This window comes from Rhincodon typus, chromosome 7 (genome assembly GCF_021869965.1).
Source record: "Rhincodon typus isolate 14 chromosome 7, sRhiTyp1.1, whole genome shotgun sequence".
NCBI lineage: Eukaryota > Metazoa > Chordata > Chondrichthyes > Orectolobiformes > Rhincodontidae > Rhincodon > Rhincodon typus.
Genome location: NC_063338.1, coordinates 14031949 through 14059819, shown reverse-complemented (window position 1 = coordinate 14059819; position 27871 = coordinate 14031949). Strand labels below are relative to the sequence as shown.

General features: G+C 39.9%; 1 protein-coding gene across 4 annotated transcripts in view; it reads right to left on the bottom strand.

Annotated features, from left to right (window-relative positions):
- agap1 (ArfGAP with GTPase domain, ankyrin repeat and PH domain 1) overlaps positions 1-27871 on the bottom strand; it is a 671134-nt gene that overhangs the window by 168687 nt on the left and 474576 nt on the right. For all 4 annotated transcript variants that reach the window (XM_048599132.1, XM_048599133.1, XM_048599130.1 and 1 more), the window contains exons 10-11: positions 25278-25382; positions 12836-13004 (exon numbers count right to left, since the gene is read on the bottom strand). In XM_048599132.1, coding sequence (XP_048455089.1) covers positions 12836-13004; positions 25278-25382 — 274 coding nt within the window. The remainder of the gene's footprint in view (positions 1-12835; positions 13005-25277; positions 25383-27871) is intronic.

Genomic DNA, 27871 nt, shown 5'->3' with positions numbered 1-27871 from the left:
CGGGTCCGGTGACCCTTCCTCAGAGGAAGGGTCACCGGACCCGAAACGTTAACTCTGTTTTCTCCTCCACAGATGCTGCCAGACCTGCTGAGCTTTTCCAGCAACTTTGTTTTTGTTCATGATGTGTTGGCAGTTTTCTGGCTTTGTAAAGCCAGTAGACAGTGATGTGAAAAGGCCAAGAGAATGTAGAGGAAGAATTCTTTATAATAATGAAGGGGTTCGATAGGGTAGACATAAAGAAGATGACATAACTTAAATAGATACAGAAACCCGAAACGTCAGCCTTCCTGCTCCTCTGATGCTGCTGGCCTGCTGTGTTCATCCAGCTCTACACCTTGTTATCTCAGAAACTCAGCAGGTCTGGTAGAGAAACTGAGTTAACGTTTTGAGTTCACTGTGGCTCTTCTTTGGACAAAATATTAACTCTGTTTCTCTCTCCACAGATGCCATCAGATCTGCTGACTTTCTCCAGTGCTTCCGGTTTTTGTTACAGATCTCCAGCATTCACAGTATTATGCTTTTATTTCAGTGACAAATACACTTGTGGGAGAGACCACGGCTAGGAACGAGGAATAGAAGATAGATTCAAAGATGAGATTAATAAATCTAATAGGGAATGTGGGAAAAATATCTTTACCTGGAGAGTTGTTAGAATGTGGAACATATCAAGTAGTTGATTCAAGTATTGTCTAGATCCAATTAAGTTGAAGCTATACAAACATGAGGGAGAAATACAGGGTAAGATGAAGTGAGAGGAGGCTTATGTGAGATTTAAACACTAGCACTGACTTGCTGGGCTGAACAGTCCATCCTTGTGGCTTAAACACCATATAATTGTGTGTAGAATTCTTATATTTTCTAGTGACAAGCACAAACTACAAAGTAAAGGAGATTTGTGCTAGACCTAGTTGGAGAAATGGATACCAACTGAGGAGCCTTATAAAGGGAACGGGAGTAAAGCAATGAGAGAAAACAGCAGACGGTCACACAATTGTTGCCTGGGACAAGAGATAACTGGAGCAAACAAAAAAAAATCAAAATTCTATTGACCATGATGGAGAAAAGTATGTGGTAACCTGTAGGAGATCCTGAAGAAAATGAGCAGTAATGACAAGGTAATTGAAATGGTGGTAGATTTTTTTCCAGCAGATCAGTAAGATGATTTCATGACGATGACGAAGGCAAATGGCCTTCATAATGAGAGTATTCAAGTACTTGAGCAGAGATGTCTTGCTCCAACTGTATAGGGCCTTGGTGAGATCATACCTGGAATACTGTGTGCAGTTTTAGTCTTCTTTTTTGAAGATGGACGTTCTGGCTATGGAGGGAATGCAACAAAAGTTTACCACTCTGATTCTTAGGAAGGCAGACTGACATACGAAGACAGCCTGCATTGATTAGGACTCTATTCACTGGAGTTTTGAAGAATGAAGGCGATCTCATAGAAAGATATAAATTCTAACAGGACTAGATACAGGAAATACAGGAAGGATGTTCCTTATGAACTGGGAGTAAAGAATCAAGCGTCACAGTTTAAGAATATGGGGTTGGCCATTTGGGACTGAGATGAGGAGACTTCTATACACAGAGAGCTGTGAGCCTGTGGAATTCTCTGCCACAGAAAGCGGTTGAGGCCAAAACATTGATGATTTCATAAAGGAGTTAGTTATAGCTCATAGAGCTAAAGGAATCAAAGAGTATGGAGAGAAAGTAGGAACAGGGTACCGAGTTAGATGATTGGCCATGATCATATTGAATGGTGGCACAGGCTTGAAGGGCAAAATGGCCTCTACTTATTCCTATTTTTCAAGTTTCTATGATAATTAGAAGGCAGACATTTTAAATAATTGTAAAAAGAATTGGAGGAGAAAACATGTGTCTTTGGAATGAGATGGGTTTTTGTGGAGAACACTCTGGGGTGAAGTGCGAGAGAAATCCCTCGATTCTTTTGGAAGGGTAGTTCTTTGGAGAGAAATAGTTTTGGAAAGGTAGTTCTTTGAAAAGAAATGTTGGAATGTTTGACATTGAGCAGGAATGGGGATTCAAGTAGTTTGTTCGTGGAGAAAACACTGGCAGAGATTTGAGGGGTTCAGTGACCTGCATCTATGAAGAAGGCAAATGGCCTTCATAATGAGAGTATTCAAGCACAGGAGCAAGGATGTCTTGCTGCAGCTATACAGGGCCTTGGTGAGATCACACCTGAAATACTGTGCGCAGTTTTATATAAATCCTTTGTTATAAATCCTTTATATTGGAAGCAGTTCAGAGATGGTTTACTGTACTGTTTCCTGAGATGGGGAGATGTTCAATAGGTTGGGCCCTTATCCATGAATTTAGATGAATGAGAGGTGATCTCAATGAAATGTATAGGATTCTGTGGGGACTTAACTAGTTGGAAACAGGAATTTTCACATAAAGGGAGAGACTGTACCTAGGGTACACAGTTTGAAAATAAGGGGCACATTCTCTGGCATGAGGGCATGCTGAGCACCAAGCAGCGTGCCCATCCTTTGAGCAGAATTCGTTCAAAATGCGTCATCTCCTGTTGCTCTGGAACCCTCTTCAGTGAACTAGGTAGACAAGAATTCAGAGCCTCAACAGCATTGCAATAAACAACTTCTTTGTTCAGATTGTTCAGTAAAAACTTTAATCATGACTTCAGTGTCTGTGATTTTAAAAAACAACTTTCATTTATATGGCCATCTTGGGGCCTTAGCTGTTCCAAAACACTTTGCAGGCAAGGCAGTACTTTCAGAAGTGCAGTCACTGTAATGGGGGAAAATGTAGCATCCAATTTGCACACACCAAGTTCCCACAAACACCAATGAGATAATGGCCAGATTACAGGTTTGAGTGTTGGTTGTTTGGGGATAAATATGAGCCAAGGGGAACATCCCTACACTTCTGTGAAACTGTTCCTTGGGATCTTTTATATCTACCTGAATGGCCTCAGTTTAACATTGCATCTGAAAGCCAACACCTCTGAAAGTGGGGAACTTTCTGGGCAATCTATTTATAATATGGCCAACAGATTTATGAAGAGGTTGTCTTAAATATGTCTACGATATTCCATCAACATGACTAAATGGAATTTGTGGAGCACAAGACTAATTGATGGGAATACTGATGATAACTGGGTTGTGTTAAGCAACAGCAGAAAGGATAGTGACCTGCAAGGATGTAGGAGTACCGAGACTTCAAAGCATGATGGAAAAGTTCTTGCATCATCTGCAGGAGCTATTCTGCCCATTCTCCATTATAACAGCATGGTACATCCTCCTTACCCATGTCTATGACTTGGAAGAAACAGAGATTATTGGGCTATTATTAGATTTGGATCCTAGTTTGGCCAATCGACTTTTCTCTGTTGGGATTACGTTAAGACATCATTGGCCAAAGCTAACAGCCATATGTGAAGGAAAAGATTGCAATGTGTGATACTGTGTCTCATCATTATGATGCTGATATGAGCCTTCAGCTCCAACTTGTATCTCTGTACGCTGTCAAAGTAATGTTATTGTTTCTTCACATGTTATAATATATTATAGCATTGTCAGCTATGGACTGCCATCTATAGTGAAGCTCCAATACTGCAGATATAAACATTAAATTCCCAGACTGTCACATACTCCATATCTGATAAAATAGTAGTACTTTTGCTACAGAAAGGTACCAATAATTTGCTTGGACATGACTAGCATAACATGGGGGGTAGAATTTTAAAAATATGATGGAACTGTTGGTCAACTCTTCAGTGGCTACAGGGCAGCTTCATGTTCAAGTTTATTTTCAATAATCCCCCACCAGCAGGACAATGGAGGAAATGGGATAGAGAAAGGGGCAAACAAAAGGAAGAAACACAACAAAGTCAAGGAAACAGTGGGAAAGCAATGAGAAAATGGAGCAGTTAGCAATAGAAGTACTTAAGAATTTGTTGTATTTCCTGTGTTCATACAAGTGAAGGTACCAACAGAAACAACTGTTTTCATGTGCCCTGTTGACATTCCCCACATTTTTGTGTATGTAGGATGAACAGAAACAAGGGAGTGGAAACTGTTGTAATAAGAGAAAAAGCATGGCTGTGATATGAAGACACTGTCAGGATTAAAAGGACAATAACTTACTCAATGCCACCTCTCTAGCTAGTTAAATGGAAGAGACACTATTTGTGAATAATGTTTCTAGCCATCAGCTAGAATCTCCATAAAACTGGCTCCCGAACCAGAACTGAACAATGGCTTGCCTGGGAGTCACATCATATTCATCTTGTTATCAGGTTATGACCCTCAAACTGCCATGATCACCTCCGCACTCTTTGTAGCCTATGTTTCAGTCAGCTGTTGGTGCAGGCTTCATCTGCCAGCAGCTGGTTTATGGTGCTTATCAGTCCGTTATAATGAAATGGCCATTAACTCACTCTGAAAGGTCAGAGTGCAACGTGTACATGACTGACACCACACTCAAACATCACTAAAGAAATGCGAGACCCTTCACTCCCCCAACACAATTTGTTATGACATTTGTGCCTACTTTATTCACAATAATGAAAAGCTACTCTAACCTCCTGATCAACAGAAGCCAAAATACTTGTAGCCAGTTTCTGCAGTAAATTATCTTGAGGTGGAATATAAACCCTTTTCACAAGTATATAAATCTGTATTTGTATTCAAATAAAATTGCTTTAGGACAGTGAAAGTCTCCTTTACACATTAATAACATACATATTTCTATGTTCAGCAGTGACTAGACTAGTAAAAACAACACCCATTATTTCTCATCAGAGAATTGCCTGTTCCAGTTACAAGGCTATTATACTCATTTTATTTCTTGTAAAACCTTTTTTCTCCCCGGTCAAGCAGTATGAAAACTCATAGCAAGATCTGGACAGCATAACTGAAGATCTATGTCCACATGCCAGTGAAACTGAAAGTCAGCAGCTGGGGTACTTAGCCTCAAAATGAACACGCGCAGCCAGAAAAAAAAAAAAGACATATATCTATATATTTTTGCTTATATGGAATCAGTCACCAGCAATAACCCACTTCCAAACAGCCTTCCCTTTCCAACACAATGCTCATTCTCAAAGTCATCCACCGATCACTGCATGGGGGGATAAACAATTATTTGCTTTTGTTATTGCAGTGGTGCAAGCATACAGAATATAATAGTGATAGTCATACAGAGTTTGATGGTTAATGTGTGTGGCTTATTGGTGTGTACATAACACAGTATTTTACAGCCGGAGACACAGCACAAGCAGCAAATTGTCACAACCTGTTGGCCAATTTATGCTTCTCTGAAAGGTGGCTTTGTGAAATTAGCAGCTTGACTTCAAACTTACCTGAGTTTGAAGAAATTCCTGCAAAAGCAAATTAAGGCCACATCAGAAAGTTAGGGCCAATGCTGCCTTTAAGCTGTGCAGCTGCTGCTCTGACATGTTGTGCATAGCAACATGCATGCCGATGTGGATCGTAGCATTAACCTCTGGTTCTATAAGTTGCTGCTGCGCATGCACCTCAGAGGTCTGTGCAGAAAACAAAACTAGAGGGAACACAGGATAGGGCCAGTATTTAATGGTGTAAGGATCCTTTAACGATGAAATTTATTATTCTGCAATACCACCCGACCTTTCTGGTGCAGAAACTGTGGAGTTCCATTGCTTCAGAAAATAAATAGTTAATGTTATAGTTTAATTGATACTCTTTACATTGTTAGTTCAATTTTTTAAACTTTCCTTTCTGCCTTTTTTTCCCTCTCGCCTCGTCCAATGTTTCCCTCTGTTTATTTCTCTTTCTCTGCTTAACTTGAACCTAATTCAATAGATTTTTTCCTAATCCTTAAATCTTATTGATTAAGGAGTGTGTGTCGGTTTTACATTTACTAAGATCCAAAATGCCACATTACCCTCTCTGTGCCATTAACAGCTCACATTTCTAACGAATTACAGCATAAAAAAAACGCCTCAGCTGAAAAAGATCTAACCATCTGCAAGATGCCGTTCTCCAGCAAAATCTGGGCAGAGGGCATTAGAGGAAGTCCTTGGAACATTCTATAATATAAAAATCACAAGGGTTCACTTTGCATGATAAAGTTTAATCACTTTAATGACCACTATACTTTATCATCCAATTTATGAAAAGAGAAACACATTATATATGAAGCATAGAGGTTAAAATTACCTACTAATCCACAAACATGTAAACCTGCTCCTACCTTGTAACATAGGGCGTCACCATGGCTCACAGTGTTGCTGTCTCAGAGCCAGGGACCTAGGTTCGATTCCACCCTTGGGCTACTGGCCTGCGTGGAGTTTACACATTCTCCCCATGACTGCGTCAGTTCCTCTGGGTGCTCAGTTTCCTCCCACAGTCCAAAGGTGTGCAGGTTAGGTGGATTGTCCATGCTAAATTGCCTATAGTGTCCAGGGATGTGTAGGTTAGGTGGGTTAGCTATGGGAAGAGCAGCCTTAGAGGGGTAGGGGGGTGGGTCTGGTTGGGATGCTCTTCTGAGGGTCAGTGTGGCCTCGACAGGCCAAATGGCCTGCTACCACACTATAGGGATTCTATGACTAGCCCAAGGATGCCCTTTTCTTTGGGGCTGGATGCACATCTCAAACTCAACAGGCAATGCAGGATTACTTAGAAATCTGAGATAACTAATAACGAACAAAATACCTGATCGTAAACACAGAAAAATGAACTTAAATGGAAAAAAGGGGTTGCTACATAATTAGGCACAGGGAAGTACAGATCTCTCATTTCCAGTTGAAGGGCTAGTTAATAATCATTTCCTTTATCTTGTAACCTGCAGTATACAGTGCAGAATGAGCTGCACCAACAGTAAGGGGAACAAAACAGAGGGGCAGATACAATTCTAGTCAGACTGTTTACACTGAGGGGAGAGGTCAACTGACGGGCATGGCAGCAGATTTTATCCTGAGAAGACCGATTGTTTCATGCTCAATAAACAAGCCAGTAAAACATAGTACAGTCAACATCCTTAAGATAAAAAAATCACCTGTTTTTCAATACGTCAGTGAGGAGGGCGAGGTATCACCAGCAATATCAGTCAGTGAGAGAATAATATTTTGTGTCACAATGCCGTTACAATAGTTTTGCCTATTACTAGATATTGGACATAAAATTAGCAAGTTCCACAGATGCACTATCCTTTCACAAACTTCCAATCAGAGTTAAAAAATTTCAATAATCAACCATAATTTCATTTCAATTCTTTTCTGTCATATACAAGCAGGCCAATCCATTTAAACCTCTACTAGACAGGTGACCTTCCAGTGAACTTGTTAAAAATGTCTCCCTGCTTCTAACCAAATAACTCCTGCCAAGTATTATTGGTGGGATTCTGGCAGTAACGGTAAGTGAGCAACATGATGAAACACAGTGAGAAAGTCACAAATAAATCACCTACTAAATACATGGCACAGGTAGCACTGAAGGACATCTCAAAAAGCTTCAGAATTTTGAGTATCAGGAGATGAGAAGCATCAAATTATGACAAAGGTTCAGCGGTTGGCAATGGTATACGTTTGAGTCCAATTTCAGAGACTTAAATGCATAATTGAAGCTGACACTTCAATGGAGATCTGAGGGAGTGCTGCATTGTCTGGGGGTTCCTTCTTCCAGAAGGGACCTTGAACTGAGGTCCCATGAGCCCTCTCAGGTGATGTAAAAGATTCCATGGAACTAGCTCAGAAAAAAAGTTTTCCAATATTAATCCCTCAAATATTGGCTGAAGTGAAATTCCTGTTTATTATGTCATGGGAGTTTGCTGTGTGTAAACTGGCTGCCTTACAACAGTACTTTACTGGCTGCAAAACACTTTGGGATTTCTGAGATTGTAAGATCACTACACAGTGAGATCTCGCAAATAGCGCAAAAGATGAATGATTAGTCAATCAGTCTTTGGTGGTGATGTTGAGGGAAGATAATCAATCAGAACGCCAGGAGGACTCTCTAATCTTCTTGAAGTCATGCTGTGGCATGTATTCCATCAACTTAAGTGTTAGCTAAGCAATGCTTGGGAAGCTCACAGTAAGGTGAAAGAGGCACAAAAATTCAAAATACAATTGGACCGCACAGCAGAATGATATTAAATGAACTCAAGAGACTTGTTTAAATGGACAGAAGGGTTTTTATTCTGCCCACATTTTTTGGAATGCTTGATGCCAACACGGGATGCCAAACATGAAAGAAATCCAGATTCAGCCTCTAACATCTTGACACGGCACAGAGATGTCATGGAACCACAAGTGCTACTAACATTGCTTTTACATCATTATCAGTGCCACTTTCCAAAATGTAGCTTAGGTAGAAGTCCTTCCTGTCGCTAATGGTGTGCCAAAGGGTGAACTCCATAAACCCTAACATAACAGCAAATATCAGAGCTGGCAAAAGAAGAACAAAGCAGCAAAGGCTATTATCGTCTTCAGAGTGTGCTGGAGTAATCAAACTAAATTTAATCTACACACTCAAAAGCTGAGCAGGGGCTAAGAGCCTGCTGTTGGAATAAAAGAGACGTTCTTGTTATTCCATCCAGACATGAACACGTTGCTATTAAAACTAACAGTCAGAAGAATTTATGAAAATATATTTTATAACTAGATACATTTTTCTTCTAAATGCTGCAGTTCTGATTTCTGACATCATGAACTGCAACAGAAGTAGCACAACAATAAAGGGTTAGGGTCTCTTTAAGGACTGCCAATGAACTGCTTTCCTACACAGCCAATTACTTCTCCATGTCTGTCAGTCAAAGAAAAAATGACTGAACCCATTAGATCAAACCTTTGCCACTGCTCATAATGCACCTCTTAGGCCTCATTAATCTGAGTCAGCGGCACACAGCCAGCGGTGCTCAACAAGGCAATGAGAGCCTCCCCCACACCCCACGTGAGTCCTCTCATCTCCGAAAACAGTGCTAATCAAGCTATCCTTATTACCCGACTCACTGTCATGTGAACAGCATTCACTCCTAACTGCTCTCATTACGGGCCCATCTTCAGAGACGTCTGACTGGAAAGAAAGTCTGATCGCATTAATATTCATGACAATAATTAGTATTCTAGGTCACTGAATATTCATGCTATTATTTTGGTTTTATGGGTTGGACAAAGTCCTTACTGTCAGCGTAGAGGGGACTTGCATTCTCAGGCTTTTATAGATCAAAATTCTGTCACGTTCACATCCTGTGCTGAGTGGAAACCTTGTTACGTGACACTGGCAGCTTGCTGACCGAAAGTTTACATCTTTGAAGTTTACAGCTGCGATAAATAAATTTATCGGATGAAACAAAAAAAGAATTAACAAGGCAATTATAATTCTTGTTAAACTGCACAGAACTGGCATATGTGGTCTGCACTCTTTACTTGCAGAAATGCTATCTATATAAAAGATGTGCAGGTTTACTGATCTCACACAAATAAATATAAATAAGTTAATGATGTCCTGGAGGGTTTTGAAAGAAATTTACGAGAGGTTTCAGATTAATGTCAGCAAGACAATTAATAGTCAAAACACGTCAGCAAACGCCTTCTTTATGTCGAGACCCAAGAGTTGCTAAAAAAAAATTGATCAACTTATTTTAAGGGGCTTGAGAAGTAAATTAGTCCATCTTGGGTACCAAAGGGTAAAGAATTGATATAACAGATCGCAAAAGGAATATATCAGAAATTGGAAGCTGTTGGACTAGAAACGGGTGTTTTTGAAGCACAGAAGTCTGTACTTCCCTCTAAATACCGCAACCAACTATATATCACATCACAGAGCATTATTCTATTGAGCTATTTTGCGCTATATCAATCCAGTTTTCTCTATTCCTCTCGTAAAGATGCTGACTCACACTGAGTTATGTATCCGATTCCACAGGCACTGGCTCCAAGCCTCTATCTCTCCTCGAGTGCCACAATCTTGTGTATATGAACCCAGCCAATGCTGGTATACTACCTGCTCAATTAAGGTGGTTGGTCTATTAAACAAAAAAAACATTTTCTTTGAACAGTATCAAAGTTAATCAAATTATACATCATTTTTATATAACCTTTTCAATTCTACAAGCAGTCCTGCTAGCTAGTATACTCTTTAGGTTCAAACTTGGTGCTACATATTTTTGACTCAAATTCTTGCCTTTTCTATTATGTTCTGGACACTTCTTTATGACAAAGAGCAAATTTGACTTCTGAGGACGAGTCATGCTGGACTCGGAATGTTAACTCTGTTTCTGTCTCCACAAATGCTGACAGACTGCTGAGTTTCTCCAGCACTTTGCTTTTGTTTCCAATTTGACTTCTGATGCCTTCTAACAAAATTTACCAGTCATATTTAACTGTATTAATTCTATCCAGAGGATACAGTGAGCACTTAAGCAAGGCTTCTTAGAGAGCATGCCTGTGACCTCCAACAACCCAGAATGACAAGGGCTACAGGCACATGGAAACACCACAACTTACAAGCTCCTCTCCAAGTCACACAGCATCCTCATTCTAGCTGGGTCAAAAATTCTAGATCTTCCTCCATAACAGCATTGTTTGCATATTCACCACAGGAAGTGCAGCAGTGCAAGGTAGCTCATCACTACCTTCTGAAGAGCAACTCAGGGTGGTAACAAATGGTGGCCTTGAGTGGTGCACTCATGCTGAGCATTTTTTTTTAGAAAGAGCAGTCTACAATGAGTTCTTGCAATTCATATGCTTGATTCTTTTAAAAAGAGGACCCATTTCTTCAAAAATTCAATTTTTAAAAACGTCACCTGAACGTGGACATCTGAAAATGAAAGAATTGCATATATAGAGTGATTTTCACAACCACTGTATGTTCTAAAAGAGGTTTACAACAAATGAAGTGCTTTTAAAGTGTAGCCACTCTTGCAGTGTAGGGAACATGGAAGTTAATTTGTGCAGGGCAAGCTCCGACTATCGGAAATGAGACAGTGCCCAATTTCTTTTTAAGTGATGGTGATTGAGGGGTAAGGGTCAACCAGGATATCAGAGATAACTCTCCTGCTCTTCAAAACAGGGCCATGGATTTTTTTTTTATAAACAGTAACCTGAGAGCAGCACAGCAGTGCAGCACTCACTCGATATCACACTGAACTATCAACTTTGATTGTGTGGTCAAGTCCAAGAGTGGGCCTTGAATGTGGGACACTGTGACACAGAGGCAAGGCTGCCACTAACTCAGCCACATCTGACAATCAATAAAGTAATTGTTCAGCAGTGTTTAGAGAAATTACATTCTTATTAAACATGCATTTTCATGGCAGATGTAGAATGAAATGATTTTATGGAGCTTGTTCAATACCTATTGTACAATTGTTTGCTTTATTGGGGCGGGGTTCAGTCTACTTTGAATTCTGAGTCCTGTTTACTTCCTCAGGAAAAGTTTGAACTATCCAATAAAGGACAAAGTTTAATTTGCATGGTTTTTACTTGAAGTAACAGATCGCTCAAGTGAAACAATTTGAGCAAAAAACACAGGACATGTCCACATCTCATGAAAGAATAAATAAAAAAGGAGTAGATTGTATCATTTTCGACAAGTATCATTTCCTCCAAGATAGTGCGCTTTCCCCATATACTATACAAATAAATGACATAGTTAAGGATAGTCACCCTTAAAGTGAGGAACCAGTTCCACCAATAAATCGACACCAAGTGTGAATTAAACATGATTAGTTGTCAAGTGCTTACTTGGAGACCATCACCATTTTTCTTTGCTCCTTTCTACCCAATGTTCTCCTTTGAGCAGCCTCTCATTCCTCAATTAAAACATTAAGAGCCTATTTATGCTGTGTCTGCTCGATTCCGAATACAGTGCATTGGTTTGTCAATGATTTCAACGCTAACTCCAGCTTTACACCCTCCTGCGTTCTCCCCAAACACTTTATCCTCTGTATCTAAGCTCTAATAAGAATGCACGCACCACAATATCACGATGTCACTCAACAGCTTTAAGGATAGCAACAAACATACTTTATTTTCTTAAGAGTCATTTTGTCGAATGGTTGGGACGGCAGACACTTCAAGCAAAAATTCAACATACCTTTGACACCTTGAAGTTAATTACCCTCCCCACCACATTTTTTAAATGCAATTGCATAATGATTTAATGTCTTGATTAACTCTCTTATTTTCAATGGGATAACAAATGGATTATTATTGCGCATATAGGAAGGTTACAGGAATATATCAACTGGTGTGCCTTCATGGGAAATTAAAGCCTCAAGTCAGTGATCAAGCTCACTGATTTGCATTGACAGCTTTGCTCGAGCCCCTTTTAAAAGAGCAGGAAAAAGATACTTTCCATTTTTTTTTATGGGTTGGGTGGGGTTGGTGGAGTTGTTCTAATTTCACTGTCTTCAACCTCTGGACAAGATAAGAAAGAGTATCTGATACAAAAAGTACTTGTTTTCCCACATTTAATTTGCTAATTATCTTTGACTTAGCCTTCTCTATTCTCCTTACAATTCACAGGCAGCTGTTCATCTCAGTAACTGACGCAGCAATGTGCTAGCCACTTTACTGATAGCAGGACAGATCACTTTGCTGCTTCATTAGCTGCACAACTGGCTGGGAATCACACAGAAAAAAGGAGTAAAAAAAGAATTTTACATTGGCTTCAAACTGTACCATACTAAGAAAGCTGACTGGCATTATATTAGTGAGGGCACCTGCAGGCGAATTGAAGAGCTGGTCTCCACTTTGCTCTGGACACAAGTCTGGTTCCTAGTTATTCATGCCTTGTGTGCACTTCAGGACGGTTACAGACATGCGTGCAATTTCCAGTGGTTAATTTCCCTGAGATCATGTTGCATTACTCACCTGGGTTCTGCGTAATGTGCAAATTGCTCAGGTCTTTGGGCAGACCATTTGTTTTAGGACTGGAGAGGGGGGCACAGGCCGAGGTTGCACGAGGGGGCCGCTTTCCAGGAACCTTGACTGTAGTCCGAAGGAGGTCAATCTCCTTTCCATGGACATTCTGCATGTAATCCTAGGCACAGACATAGAAACACTTTTAGAATGAGTTTCCTAAATAAAAATAGTAAAATGAATAAGTACAAAGTGGATTTAAACACCTTCGAGAAATCTTTAACCGCAAGAGGAAAAAATATCTTATTCGCCAAATTTGATGTCACCACTAAAATATATCATAAAATCAACTTTAACATGTAGATAAAACAGGTATTTTTAAAAAAAACACTAGATTTTAAAATTCCTTTTATTTTACATTGACTCATTTTATTCTCATTAAACTGCCAGGAAACTAGCAGAGATATTTACAAACATCAAACTCCAGTTATCACACGTGTGACAGAATCAGAAATTCAAGTCAGCTCGTCCTGTTTTTCATGTGCAAATGCTGTCTCTGTAATTAATTGTGTCAGTTGTGTCCCAAGTACTGATCAAAACAGAAAGATCTTAACAAGACACAAGGGCAATTCAGACCAAAGTACTCAAACAACTCTTAACAAGTCACTGGAGACTACTTGATGCAAGTCTCCACAAGTGTGGTCCTTGCAGACCTCTGCCCCATAACAGCTTGAAAAGAGTAATTGCAAACCCATTTGCATTTATTGCTGTTCATCAACCCCAAAAAGCGTAACTGGGAGGGCCTCTGGGCCATTGCTACTCTCACAAAGCATCAATAAACTAGGTGACCGGGTGCTCAAATCCACCCTCTTTGCTCCTATGCTGCTGCTTGTTTTTACAGCAGGCTCTAATTATGTTGCATCTATTGCCATCCACTTAATTAGCTGCATTAATGTGATTTCTTTTCACATAGTCAAGCAATTAAGAGCTATGATTGAGTTTCATTCAATTAGCCTCAACAAACATGCTAATTGATGCCCCAGATGCAAATGAGGTGCGATGAGGGAATCCTGCTGGCGATCCGCAATTCTGTCACAAAACCACAGCTCTCTAAGCACTGACAGGGCGACAGCATCAGCTCAGATACCTCCAGCGCAGCCTCTTGCGACTTCCACTGCACAATGAACTGGTGTCTTGCTAATTGTCGCTGCCGTTTATGAGCAAGTTATCGAGGAAAACAGACACCGTGCATTATTAGATCAAAAGAATCAAGAATTCCCGCACACTTTTAAATAAGGCAGCCTATGACTGTTGAATAATTCTGCCTTTTAAAAAGGAGAGATGTTACAGTCTCTTCCAGGGCACAGGCAGGTCTCAGACAAATGCAGTACATAGAGCAGCCACAAACATTTTGACTCAAAATCTCTACCACAACAGAGACAAAGAGAATTTTGCTAAGTTTAGCAACATGATTGCAAACTTGAGTAAAAATTATTTGAACAGCCCAAGCAACTGGCAGCACTACTGTGCTCTGATTCCATCTAAACATGCCAAGATTCTCCAGTCAAAGACTTAATGTTGCAAATGTTGCCTTCTCCAAGCAATGATGCAAAGTATTAGGCCATTATCACTGTTCATCATGACATGCAGCAACGTTCCAACAACAATCATGATACAAAGTGAGGTCATATTAACAGCAGTCAGGACACAATAGGATGACAAAGAACACTGAATAAAAGGAGCTGCTATTTGAGTTTCATTCTCTGAATAAAATGAAACTTGAACCTTACTGGCAAAGGTGCTCAGTTCAGTAGAATACATTTCTCTACAGGGATTTTCCTATATATTTATTTACATTCACTCAGACACAGACACACATGTGCACACACCAAACAACTAGAGGTTAGCATTTATTGATATGTCAAGAAGAAAAATTTCAGAGTGGACATCAAAACAGTTTAGAGAAATTGTTAGTGAGGATTGCCTATTGGACCGATCAATGATTTACAAATTCACATGCTGCTTCATCAAATGGCAACGTACATTTCTGTCGGGTTCAGTGAAGCCAGGTTGTGATTTATTCCGCTGTGGCTTGTGCCCTTCAATTCGACAAGGATTGGGTTCCAATATTCAAGCTACAGCGATACATTCCCACCAACACTTTCCTTATCAGCCCATGGTACAGAGCAACATCCAAGAGTTACTTCAAGCTATAGTGACCTACAGTTTGAGAGGAACATGGAAATCCAATAATCCTGGTCCATGGAAGTGCAGATCTGTGGGTTGAGTTTAAGTAGAAAGATCTGCCAAACGTTGGGGACTGATTGAACCTAGGTCAATGCAATAGTAGGAAGAATATCCCAGGCGAAATAAAACTATTTGACAACACAAATGCAAATGTTTCTGCGTGGAAAAAGGAACCTGTTGTTCCACAACCTTGGGATGTCTGCAAAGTACTTCACAGCTGATAAAGGACCCTTGAAGTGCATTTCATGAAAATGTGGCAGCCAATATGGACACAGAAAAGCACCATAAACAGCAAAGTAATAAAGACCAGACAGGCAATCAGTTTTCATTTAGTAATATTGGTTGAGATAAATACCAGCCAGGGCCCTGGGGAAATGTCGCAGTTCTTCAGCAGTTAATACCAATGGATTGTTTACATCACCAGAGATAGCAAATCTTTACTTGGGTAAACGTGTGGGGTTGTTGGATGGAACTGGTGAAATCCCAGGGGATGAGATGGACAGAATGTTGGCAATAAATTTACAATCACAATCTGACTGCACAGATAACTTTCACTCCCTGCCTTTTAATGCACTTTAGAAAGGAAAAAGTCTTGATATCAAGGTTTTTTTTCTCTCTATCACAAAAACCACCCTTTCTCATGTGTCCTGGCCAATAATTATTAAAGAACCATCATATTAAAGTTATTGACCAAATGACCTGGTCATCATCACAGTACTGCATGTGGGTTGTGCTAAGCACAAATTGTCTGCCACTATGTTTCCCACAAGAAACAGTGATTGCAATTCAAAACATAGTTCATTGGCTCCAACAGACTTTGGGAAATCCTGAGGTTGTGGAAGACATGAGAAATACAAGCTCACTTTTGACCAACAATAATGAAATCCCAGGTATCAGTGATGTAATGTAACTCATCCTGCAACTTCCTTTCTCCCGCAAATTCAGTGGAGGGCAACAACAGGCGTCTCTGCTAACATCCTTGTTTTGACGTTCTAACTAAATCTAGCAGAATATGTAGACCAGGGGCATGGTGCAGGTCCTTCAGCACAGCTTGCTGATGAACTGAAATGTACTACTAGGGGCATCTGAAACAAAACTTACCTAAAATGGTCTGGCATCTTTTCTGAAGTTAAGAGCAAGACAAGCAGGTGAGCATATTTCATGAATTGGCATAATGGTTTGATTGGTGATGTCAACTTTGTTTTGGGTGTAAAGCGAAGAACAGCATTTGATACAGCACAGACCTAATTTTTCTACAACTAATAAACTGCAGACAAAGTGCAATTGGTGTTATAACATATTAAATGCAATAGCCAACTAGTGCACAGAAAGTTCTCACGAACAATGAGATGATGATCAGATAATTAGTTTTAGCAAGATCTGTGATGGATAAACACTCAGACTCTCACATTCACCTACGGAGCTAGGTGGAGCCTCAGTTTAACATTCCCTCCAAAAGACAGCACCTCCAACAGTCCAGCATATGCTGAAGACCTTGTGGTCTTGAACCTACAACATCTTTTTGGCTCTGAGGCAAGAGCAATATCCACTTGGTCATAACATTCTGTAACTGTAAATTTGTCAGGAATCAACGGCTTCATATTAGAAAAGTAAAAGTTGGTAGGGTAGATGTGAAAGGAATCTTTTAAAGAGCAGCCTTTTGGCAGCCAATTTACATTGTTAGAAATTGCTGACAGTTCATTCAAAGCTTGCCTATTTGGTGCAAAAACCAAACAGATGGGAGTCCCATTTCTAAATGGGTTTTCAAACAATGCAATTTCTCCCTGTGATCTTGTTTTGCGATTTCCCTGATGTAAAAGAAAATCTTCATCAATAATATTTTTATCTTCTCCACCAACTTCCTTAATTGTCTGGTAACTGAAATTATACTTAACAATCTAATTGTGTGGATCTTCGGGTGTCATTAACAATTAAACAACTTGAATTAAGGAATGCACTAATTGGGAAGCCAGGACAGTTGGCGCTCTCATTCTCATATAAGCAGCACACACTACAGTTGACCTAACGTTGCTGTCATATCCATGCATTTTCTCTTCACAGCCGCGCAGTCTGGGTTGTACATAGCATTATATCCTTCATGAAGTTAGTGGTATTTAACTTTTTGAAGTTAAATACTTGAAGGTGTATTAGGTACATGTTGACAATAAATAACAAACAAGTGGGACTAACTGCATAGCTCTTTGAAAGAATCAGAACCAATACAATGGGTCAAATGGCCTTCTTCTGTATTGTTTTATTCTGCTCTTTTTTTTAAGAAAAACTACATTTAAAACTCCTGGTGGCACCCAGCTGCTGCATTGTTTATTTTACCTCTCCACTTTCAACTAAACACTGCAAAGGCTGTGGGAAGTTCAAGCAACGGGAATCATGTAAAGATACTTATAATTTAACCTAATTTCCAAAGTGGTTCTTACTACTGTGTTCATTAGAAATTATGTCCTGTTTCAATATCATTAGAAAGTAAAATTCAATTAGTAGGGAGCTTTCTGGACCGAGGGGTCTTGGGTTAAAATCTGCAGTGGGACATCATAGCACACGTGGCTGTGACTGAAGGTGGGAAATAGCACAGTGTTTTATCAGCTTGCCTATGGTCATGTTGGAGGTGTCATAAACAAGGCCTGCATTCAGTTGTGTACAAGCATTAGTAATTTCAGCCATGTACAGGCGCCGCTACGACAGCGGTTCCAGCTGCACACAGGTGCCGCTGTGACAGCGGTTCCAGCTGCACACAGGCGCCGCTGTGACAGTGGCTCAAGCTGCATACATGCAGCTGCAATTGTCTCAGTGTTGATATGAAGTAAATCCAGCTGAGTACAGATGTTGCCACGTCTTTTAAGACCTTGTGCAAATGATGATGTGGTAGCGATTACAGCTGTTTGTAGGTGTGGTCATGGATGTGGCCAGAATTGATATTGATGTGGTACAATCCAACTATAGCAAGGGTGGGGGAATGGACTGAAACCACTTAGTATATTCCTCATGTGGTGTTCCTCTCAACTAAATGTGACAACAAGGTTGCCGTAAGGGATGATCAACCCATCATTGTCTGTTCTGGACACCTATACCCATTTGGAGCTTCCTCCCAAGTGTGCACACAACTGAATATAGTTTAGGGTTCATATATTTTTAGCTGTGGCATAGCTTGTATCGGTAACAGTGATCAGGGTGCAATTGTATTTGGGGGGGTGGTTGCGCCTCTGCATCACAGCATGCTGGGAAGAGAATATAGAGAGAAAGCGAGATGGTCATGCTTTTAAGATTTCATACATTGATCAATGGGTCATGTGCTTCTCTGTATCACAAGGTGATGGGTGTAGGTCTCACTTGAGAATATAATCTAGGGCTCCAAGTCCCAAGCCTTACTCCATTGTGACCCCATTTTTAAGCTTGGAAATTGTTACAACTACTTCATGAGGGAAAACCACCTGACAGCAGAATAGAATAGAATGGAATAGCCTTTACTGTCACATATAGTCAATGAGTATAGTGAAAAGTTTATATGTCAACAATTACAGCGCCAACTTAGGTACAAAAGTACCTAGACACAGCTTCGTTAGTTATACGGTTTTAGACAATGTAAGAAATAAAATGTCCAGCATTACAGAATAAAAATTCAGTACAGCCATCTACTCTGGCACTTAGCTTCCAGTCTGTTCTGGGCCCTGGCTCCATACCGCGCCAGGAAGCCACTGCAGGAGACCAGAAGATAACCACGCCATGCCAGGAGGTCGCCATGCCATGCTGGGAGGCCCCTATGGGAGGAAACCGATGCGCCAGGTCAGGTGGTTATCATGCCACACCGGGATGCCATCACACCATGCCGGGAGGCCGCTGCGCCAGGCCAGGTGGTGTATGCCACACCACACCAGAAGGCTACTACACGAGTCTACTGCACCAGGCCCTTGGAGGCCAGGAATTGTTGCCAGAGGACAGGATTCGAAGAGAAAAGAAAGAAGAAAGAAAAACTCTTAAGAGGAAGAAAAAGAGAAGAAAAAGAAGAAAAGAAGGAGCAGAATGGGTAGAGCAGATGAGCTCCGGCTGGAGGTTGAGAGTGGATAGGTGGGTGGGGGTGGAGAATGAAGCAGAGCATTGTGTTGGCTATTGTTGCCTTGGAACTTGTGACTCGCAAATATTTCAGCTCACAAATCCACTTGGGGTCACATCCCCCACTTCGGGAAGCCCTGATCTAGGGAGTGCTGAGCTAACGGGAGCACCATCTTTCCACTGAGACATTAAACTAAGCTACATTTGTTTCTCAGGTGAACGTAAAAGATCACATAGCCTTTTTACAAAGTAGAGAAGTTGAGTTCTCTGCAGTGTCCTGACTAACACTTATGCCTGAAATAATATCAATAAAACAGATCATCTGTATAGTCACATTGCTATTGGTAGGAACTTGCTGTGCACAAATTGATCTCCATGGTTTCTCGATTACAACAGTGACAACACTTCAAGTAGTATTTCCTGGGCTGTGAAGTGTTTGGGGACATCCTACAGACAAGAGTGCTACAGAAACTTATATATTTCTTTCTTTTACAAAAAGAGAAGAGAACTGGCTTAAGAAAAGGTAAATTTACCATATCTAAACAAAAACAGAAGTTATTGGAAATGCTCAGCAGGTCTGGCAGCATCTGTGAAGAGAAATCAGAGTTACATTTCAGGTCTGGTGACTCTTCCTCAGAACTGACTATATCTAAAACTGTTTTACTTTTTTGATTAAAAGAGGCCTCCTCTAAAGAGAGGCATTTCAAAGCTACTTCATAAGTGTCATGTCAGTGATGACAGGCTATATTCAATAGAGGGTGAGATTTACAGTTATGATAAAAAGGGAGACATAAGAACAATTGGCTATTTCAGGCTGTAGAGATATCAAAGGTGGAACTTGGTTATTGTTAAAGTAGATTGTTTATTCCAAAACAATTCTGTGGAATGAACAAATTGCAAAGCAAAATATACCAGTAGGGCCAAAAACATGTACAGCAATGCAACATACCGCATAATACCTTGCATAAAAATACTTCAGTGAACAATACCACCTTGAATTATTACAGCCAGAAGGGAAAGAATATCTACTAAAAAGAAACTTCAAAGGTATAACAACTACCACAAGCAAAACAACAGCTGGTTTGGACAGAGATTGGGACCAATTTCCCAAAAAAACTTTAAAGCTTTTTTCAGTTATAATCAAGGCACACAGTGTCTGGAAAAGATGCAAAACAAGCTGCCGACCTGTGAAAAGCTGTCCAGGTTCCCGTTGCTTCTGGAGTTCAAAGGCATAATACACAAAGCCTGCAGCTAATGTGTGGCTGCGCTAATTTTAAAGGCATAAAATGCTATAAACTGGCCTTGAGGGCAGACAGCTTCGAAGCTAGTTGCACCCAAATAAGACATGGTTCATTTAATTCACAGCTTAACCTAATGTAACAATCAGCTACATCTTGCCTAAAGTTGCAGCAGAGAAATAGCCAATACTGTGCAGCCAGATTGTTTTGATAGAGAATACTTCACATCTGACAGGTACATTACATAAACACTAACGCCCAAAACAAATGCAATCAAATTCAAAATCATGCAATTTGTATTATTTTACTTATTGATGGGTTTCACGTCATAGCATCCTGATTAGAAAATGTCATCTGAATGAGCCTGTTACCTGAACAAACCTGCCCTTTGAACAAAACTATCAGCCCATTGATCCATCACCTAAACAACCCTTAGCTTTAAACTGACCCGTCACCTGACTAAAGTATGGTCTACAAAATCCATAGGCCTACCTTTGGAGTAGGCTGTACAGTTTAACAGAATAAATTCATTGACCATGACATCTATTGAAAAGGAACAGCTTTCTCTCCAAAGTGACACTGCTCAAACCTTTAAATACAGTTACATTTATTTCAACAAACAGAATTATTTTATGGATGTTTAACCAAAGCTCACAGCACCATTCCTTCCCATTGTGTAGTACAGTACCAACTTCTACCAGGGTATGAGAGGCCTTCAGTGGTCATAAGACAAAACAGAATACAGACCATTAAGGACCGATGTCCTCTACTTAAAAGGAATTTTACTGTTACAACCCGTTGTTTTTGTTTAAAAATGCTTAAATGTTAACCATAAAGAGAGACAAAGTCATGAACTGTGCAGCTGAATGTTTGTTTTTCTCAGTAATTGCAAATTTGCAGAATGATTGCTTCTATTTCTTACTTGCACCATCAAAATCAAATTCTGCATATACCGAGTACAGAGACAAAGCTCCAGTGCGCTGCCCAGTTCTGTTGCTGGCCACTGTAAACAGTACCAATGCCCAGGACACAACTCAGTGCTTTAAACTGTTCGCATGAGGAATTGTACAATTTTTAAGTTTAGAAATTGCTCCAGATGGAGTCATTATTTTGACAATCACACCACCCCCCCCAGCTTTACTTTAATCATGCCTCATTTGCGTAAAACAAGAAACTCAAACATTAATGTAAGCAGCTAGTAGCACAAATGGCTGCAAAGGAGGAAGGAAGCTCAATGGTGTCACTTGTTATTGCAATTTTTAATTGTAATGATTTAAAATGCAGAGATAGCACAACAGGGACAATTACTAAATTATACCAAAAATAGTCAACACTGCAAAGCTCTCATACCGTCTATCCATCCATAAAAACAGTCACATGTGCAAAGTTATGTGCAGGCAAACAGTCACATGGGCATAGTCACGTTTGTGCACATACAGAGCAGTCACGCATACTACAGTCCATGTCAGAATTATGTAGTCAAAGTCACAAATACACGTACAGATAGAAACACATTGTTCCAAATTGCTCAGAATCACAGCTTCCAAAGTGGATGGTGGATCATAACAAGCAGCATCTCCCTTCCACTGTTCTCTGACAATTCTGAACCAACCATGCAAGACTCAGACCATATTGTCTAATGTTAAATGTGATTTCACAATTGGAAAGCACTTGTAAACAATCCCTAGTGTGTTAACAATTACACTAACAACCAATTTAAGTTTCCTATTCTGAAGAAGGGTCACTGGACCTGAAATGTTAACTTTGCTTTCCCGCCACAGTTGCTGCCAGATCTGAGTTTATCCAGCAATTTTGGTTAACGTTTCTGATTTCCAGCATCTGCAGTTTTTTTTTGTTTACCAATTTAAGTTTGTCTGTTGAGCTTGCAACGTGGTTCATGCTTGCTAGACACAACATGTATTTGTAGATATGGACCTGTCCTCTGCAGTAAAGGAACATGTCCAGGCAGCATGCCTGCTTTGAATTAAACAAAACGTTGCTGTATAATAGTCCCCTGGTACATTCGTCTTGACAACACTTCGACCAATCAGCACCTGCCTCTCGTAAAAAATAAACTGACGCCCTCTTTGAAATTTGGGATTCTTGCATCTGTCCAGATGATTGCAAGATGAAAAGTTCTGATAGCACATAGCCACCTTCATATTGCTAGGAAAAGGGATGCAATGTGTTTAAGATGCTAAGTCAAAAAACACTTCAGTTCAATATTAATGCTACACATATAAATAGACTAATTCCCTCCTCTAATCACAAAGGTTTAGGGGTCACACGCACAACCAGGTGTAAACAAAGCAGTTCCAGGTTTGATCACAAAACAAACCAAATAAACGAGATCACTGGACTTAAGTGGTCAAAGAGTGTAAAAATACTTAGGTTCAGTATCATCTGATTTGCTCAATGAGTCAAAGAGATTCAACCAATGTATTCAAGAGGGTTTTCAATTAATATCCAGAAATGAAGAATATCCTTATGTGAAGAAAGTTTGAGTGTGATACTGGGGACTGTTTTGTCAGCTACAGGCCAAACGGTCTCCTCCTGTGCTGTAACCATTCTATGATTTGTGTTTTTTAATCATGTTGCAACACCATCAAACCTTATCCTTTGTTGACTAATTTAGCACATTTGGAGGCAAGATTTAGAAACTTCAGGTAGAGAGCTAGGAGGCATGAGGAGAGCTGGTAAACTGCCAGGCTCAGCTAATCAGCCATTCAGCCTATTTTGAAAGAAACAATCTCTAGTGCCACACTCCACCCTTCTCCACAAAAGGATATTCTTCCTTGCTGGATATTAATTGAAATCTCTCGAATGCTTTGATTGATCTACCTCTACCACACTTTCAGGCACAGTGTAAACTACCTTATTTTTCACCACAACCTGTGCATTATTTTCTTCTTTGACGAAGATACATACAAAATATTTAATACCCTAGTCATGTCCTTGGCCTTCATGCATAAATCTCCTTTGGGCCTCTAATAACCCAATTCCTCCTTTTTACTATTTAAATGCCTGTAGAAGACTTTAGTGTTCCATTTTAGTTTAGCTGTCAGTCTCTTCTCATTTTCTCTCTTTACTTCTTATTTGCTTTTCAATTCCCCTTTGACCCTTCTATATTCAGCCTGGTTCACAGTTACTTTCTCTACATTACAGCTGTTACAAGTTTGTTTTTCTTTCTTATCTTAAGCTCTACCTCCTTTGATATTCCAGGATTTATTTGCCCTACCTTTCCCTTTTCTGGGACTAGATATTAACTGTGCTCAAAATATTTCTTCTTTTCTCTAAAGGCAGTCCACTGTTCAATTACAGTCCTCTCAATCAATACATAATTCCAGCTTATCTGACCCCACTTAAGTTGGCTTTCTCCCATTTAATTATTCCTACCCTAGATTGGTCCTTGTCTTTTTCCATGGTCAGTCTAAATTTTATGACCCAATTGACACTGTCAGCTAAATGTTCTCCTCCTGACACCTGATTGCTTTGATTCACCTTATTCAAAAGGACCACGACTAGCAGTGCTTCTTTTTTCATTGAACTAGAAACATTCTCATGTAGAAAGTTCTCCCAAACACACTCCAGGAACTTTTGTCCTCTCTGCCTTTTTACACTACTACTGTCCCATTATAAATACACATTAACTGATGCATTTCTCTGTAATTTCCTTACACTTCTGTTCCTCTGACCATCCTTATTCGTCAGTGGTCTATAGATGATACCTAACAAAGTAATAACACTTTTGTCTTTTGTTCCTTACCTCTAGACAAAGACATTCTGTCTTCCGACCATCTGAGACATCCTCTTTCTCAGTGACTGTAATTTTCTCTTTTATCAATACCGTCACTACTCCTCACACTTTGGTCTCTTTTCCATCTTGCCTGAATACCTTACATCCTGGAATATTTAATACTTAATCCTGACTTTGTGAATTAGGTCTCTGACACAGCCATATCATCGTGTTTCCGCTTGGTTATTGGCATTTGTAACTCATCAGCCTTATTCACGTGCATTCACATAATTGCACAGAACCTTAATTTAGACTTTATCAATTTCTCTCTTATTCTGACCTCAGCCACTAGCTTACTGTTCTCTACTCTAGTACTATCAGCATTATGTGCACATTGGTAGTTCTGTCTAGTGTAATTTCCTAGTTCCCATACCATTGCCATGTCAACTTCCCAATAGCACACGCAAAATTGGTCCCGCCTCTTTTAGGCCAGTTCCTCCAGTTTGTAGTTTTACCTACTGAGTGGGTGGAGGGAGGGGAGGAGAGGTTAGGTTTAATGTGGTGAGAATTATTTAGACTGAAGGGTTTTCTTTAAATAAGCACACATACCTTTACATGGGCTCTTTTGCAGCAGTGACCTGTCTATCAGGCCACACCTGTCATACATAAAATGTGAGGCTTTAAAGGGGTCTTATAGCTTGATCTGAGCGACATGCCAGCCATTGCTCCCTTGGAGATGGCATTCCCACAATTTCATCTCTCAAACAGATCGGGGGGGATCACAGCCCACAGTTTAAGAAGGTCTACACTAATAAATGCAGGACGAACTTCTTCACTCAGAGATCACTGAGAATGCAAAACTCAACATTACAGTGAGGACAGCAGGTCAATAGCATTTAAGGGGATGTAGATAAACATGCAAGAGAGAATGAAGTAGAAGAATATGTCAATAGAGTGAGATTAAATTTGTATGCAAACCAGTTGCGTTAAATTTATAAACGTTCCACACAGTTTTCAAGGTTGCAGAGTGATTTTAAATTACAAACAACATCAGCAGAAGTGATGTCTTTTTCCACCGATTCAACTCTCAACAACAGCTCTTTCTGCTTGACTGCGTGGGTGAATGGCCCAGAGTTTGAGAAGAGCTTACTGAAAATCATACACTTACATGCAAACTTGGATGATATGTCAAGATCCCATTATCACACAGTGTTACGTATTTCTTCTTCCACTCTTTGTTTAGTGACTTCCCACTCCTCTTGAGTAACATACCCTAAAAGAAGCACAATAGTTTCAAAGGAGTGTGTAAATGAGTTTGCATATTAAGTCTATTACAATAATAAATAGTGCTATTACAATAATCCGTGGCTCCATTTCATGGTTATACATTGCAGGGTCTCCTGCAATCCAACTTTTGTTTTTTTAAGCCTTACAGTTCAAAGCTGAATTGGGTGTCTGGGTGCAAACGCTCACCCCTAGAAACAGGGTCAGCATCCAGAAGAATAGCCAGTACCAATGCCAGTGGCTGATCCCTTCTACACCTCCTCACCCAATAGCTGGGTTCATAGTTATCTCAATACATCCTTCTCTAACACATGGTGAGGAGGAAGAGATGAATACAGATTTTTTAAAAAATCAACAACATCAAACCAAAATATAGCAAATTCTGACATTGCTACAAATATTCAGAAGGTCTGGAAGTATCTTGAGATGGATAAACAGAGTTAATGTTTCAGGTCCATGACCTTTCATTGGAACTGGAAGAGGACCGAAATGAGCAATTGAAATACAGGCAGGGTGTGAAAAACAACAAAAGGGAAGGTCTGCGATAAAGTAAAAAGCAGGAAAGATTAAATGACAAAAGGGTTCAGGAGTAACAGGATCTTGAATAGTTGCTATTTTAAGACAAAGAGGAGGAATAAAAAGAAAAACAAGAGAGGGAGAAACACAGCAAAGAGAAAGGAAACGAACTGGGGGCATGGGTTACAATCAAAAATTGTTGAAGTCAATGTCGAATCTTGAAGGCTATGAAGAGTCAAATCGAGTAATGAGGTGCTGTTTCTGGAGCTTGCATTGAATGCAGCAGCAATTCAACAGCAGAAAGGTCAGAGGGGCAACAAGGAGGGAAATCAAAATGACAAGAGGCAGGAAATTTGGGTCATGTTTATAGACTGAGAGAGATGTTCTGCACTGGGTGTCCCCAGCATATAGGGACTTTATTATGGTAAGAAAGCTATTTAAATTCTGGGATTCACACTGGATCTACATTCATCTGATCCTCAACCGTACAAAATCAATATGTAAGTCACTTTCCCCAATTTATTTTACTCTCTGTCTGTGAGCCTGTAGCTGTATCAAATTCCTTCCAGCAACTGTTTTGTATATCTCATTTGGTGATATGTAAGACTAAAAAATAACTTTCATTATCTTTACAATTTTGTTAGTTGTCTTTCGTTTACTTGGCTTAAAGTACCGACTTCAATGTTTTAAAACATTTATCAAACCTGTTACCACAAAAGTTTGATAAATTTTCACATAAAAATAAATAAATGGGAGAGAAAGGGAAAGCAATACACTTCTTAATGGAAGGTGCGACAGAATTCTGAGCACATACTCTCATTTGAGATCACGGCAAACGTAGAAGGTTCAAAACCATATTTCCATAGCATTTCTTCCTGAATAATTTGTAGTGTTATTCTTAGGCCAAGGAAGTTCCTGCTGCTCTTTGTAACATTGTAGTACAAAGAACTTAGTTCTCTTGATTAGTGGAGCTGACACAGTATTTTGTTGTTTGCGCAGGATATGTCAAAGTTCTGACAATTGACACTTTATTTCTGAAGTGACTTCTTCAGTACGTTCCTCTGCAATCACTACAAATCTTGTTCTGCTATTGAGTCTTCAATATTTTCAGCAAAATCCGATGAAAGGGGTAATTTGCGAGAAACATGGCCAATTTGGGTGCGCTTCAATAGTGATGCTCTGAAATATTTCAGCTCAAATCAGGCTGAATTCTCTAAGGGTTCTACAAAAAACAATGATGACTGGTTTAATCCACGTTTCAGTTAAAAGACTGTCAATCTGAAATGCTGACTCCCCTTCTGCCTCCAAATGATGACCCCATGTAGCATTTCCAGCATTTGCTTTCTTTGATCCCAGCAGACTAGTCAATGTTTACATTGGGGTCCCAAGGGAGAAGTGTTCTGCTGCCCAGCCTTAACCTTCACCTCAAATGAGAAATAAACCAGCATTGGACAAAGAATTTCTCTCCTCTCTTTAAAGCAGTGAGTCATCTTAGGGCTACAGCTTAGACAGTAACCCTGTGCTTCATCCAAGTGGCCATTTTCTACACTTAATGCTGAACAGTGATTCCAAGATGCCTGCTCAACCATAGAGTGTTGCACTAAGCCTCAATGCATCCTCACCCACAGTAGCTATTCACTCCACCTCTGAACATATCTTTTATTTCTTTACTTGTGCCATCACCATTCCCTTTGGTGTTGCACCACAAAACTTTTTGATTTAGTCTTTTCTACCGTTTACCCAATCACAGACCTTCCCATTTGTTCTACTTCCCACTTTCTTAGCTTTCACATGCTCAAAGCCTATAATAATTTCTAACTTTTGTTCTAGTTCTGATGAAATAGATCTGAAAGATTAGCTGAGATAGTAGGAACTGCCAATGCTGGAGAATCTGAGATAACAAGGTGTAGAGCTGGATGAACACAGCAGGCCAAGGAGCATCAGAGGAGCAGGAAAGCTGAC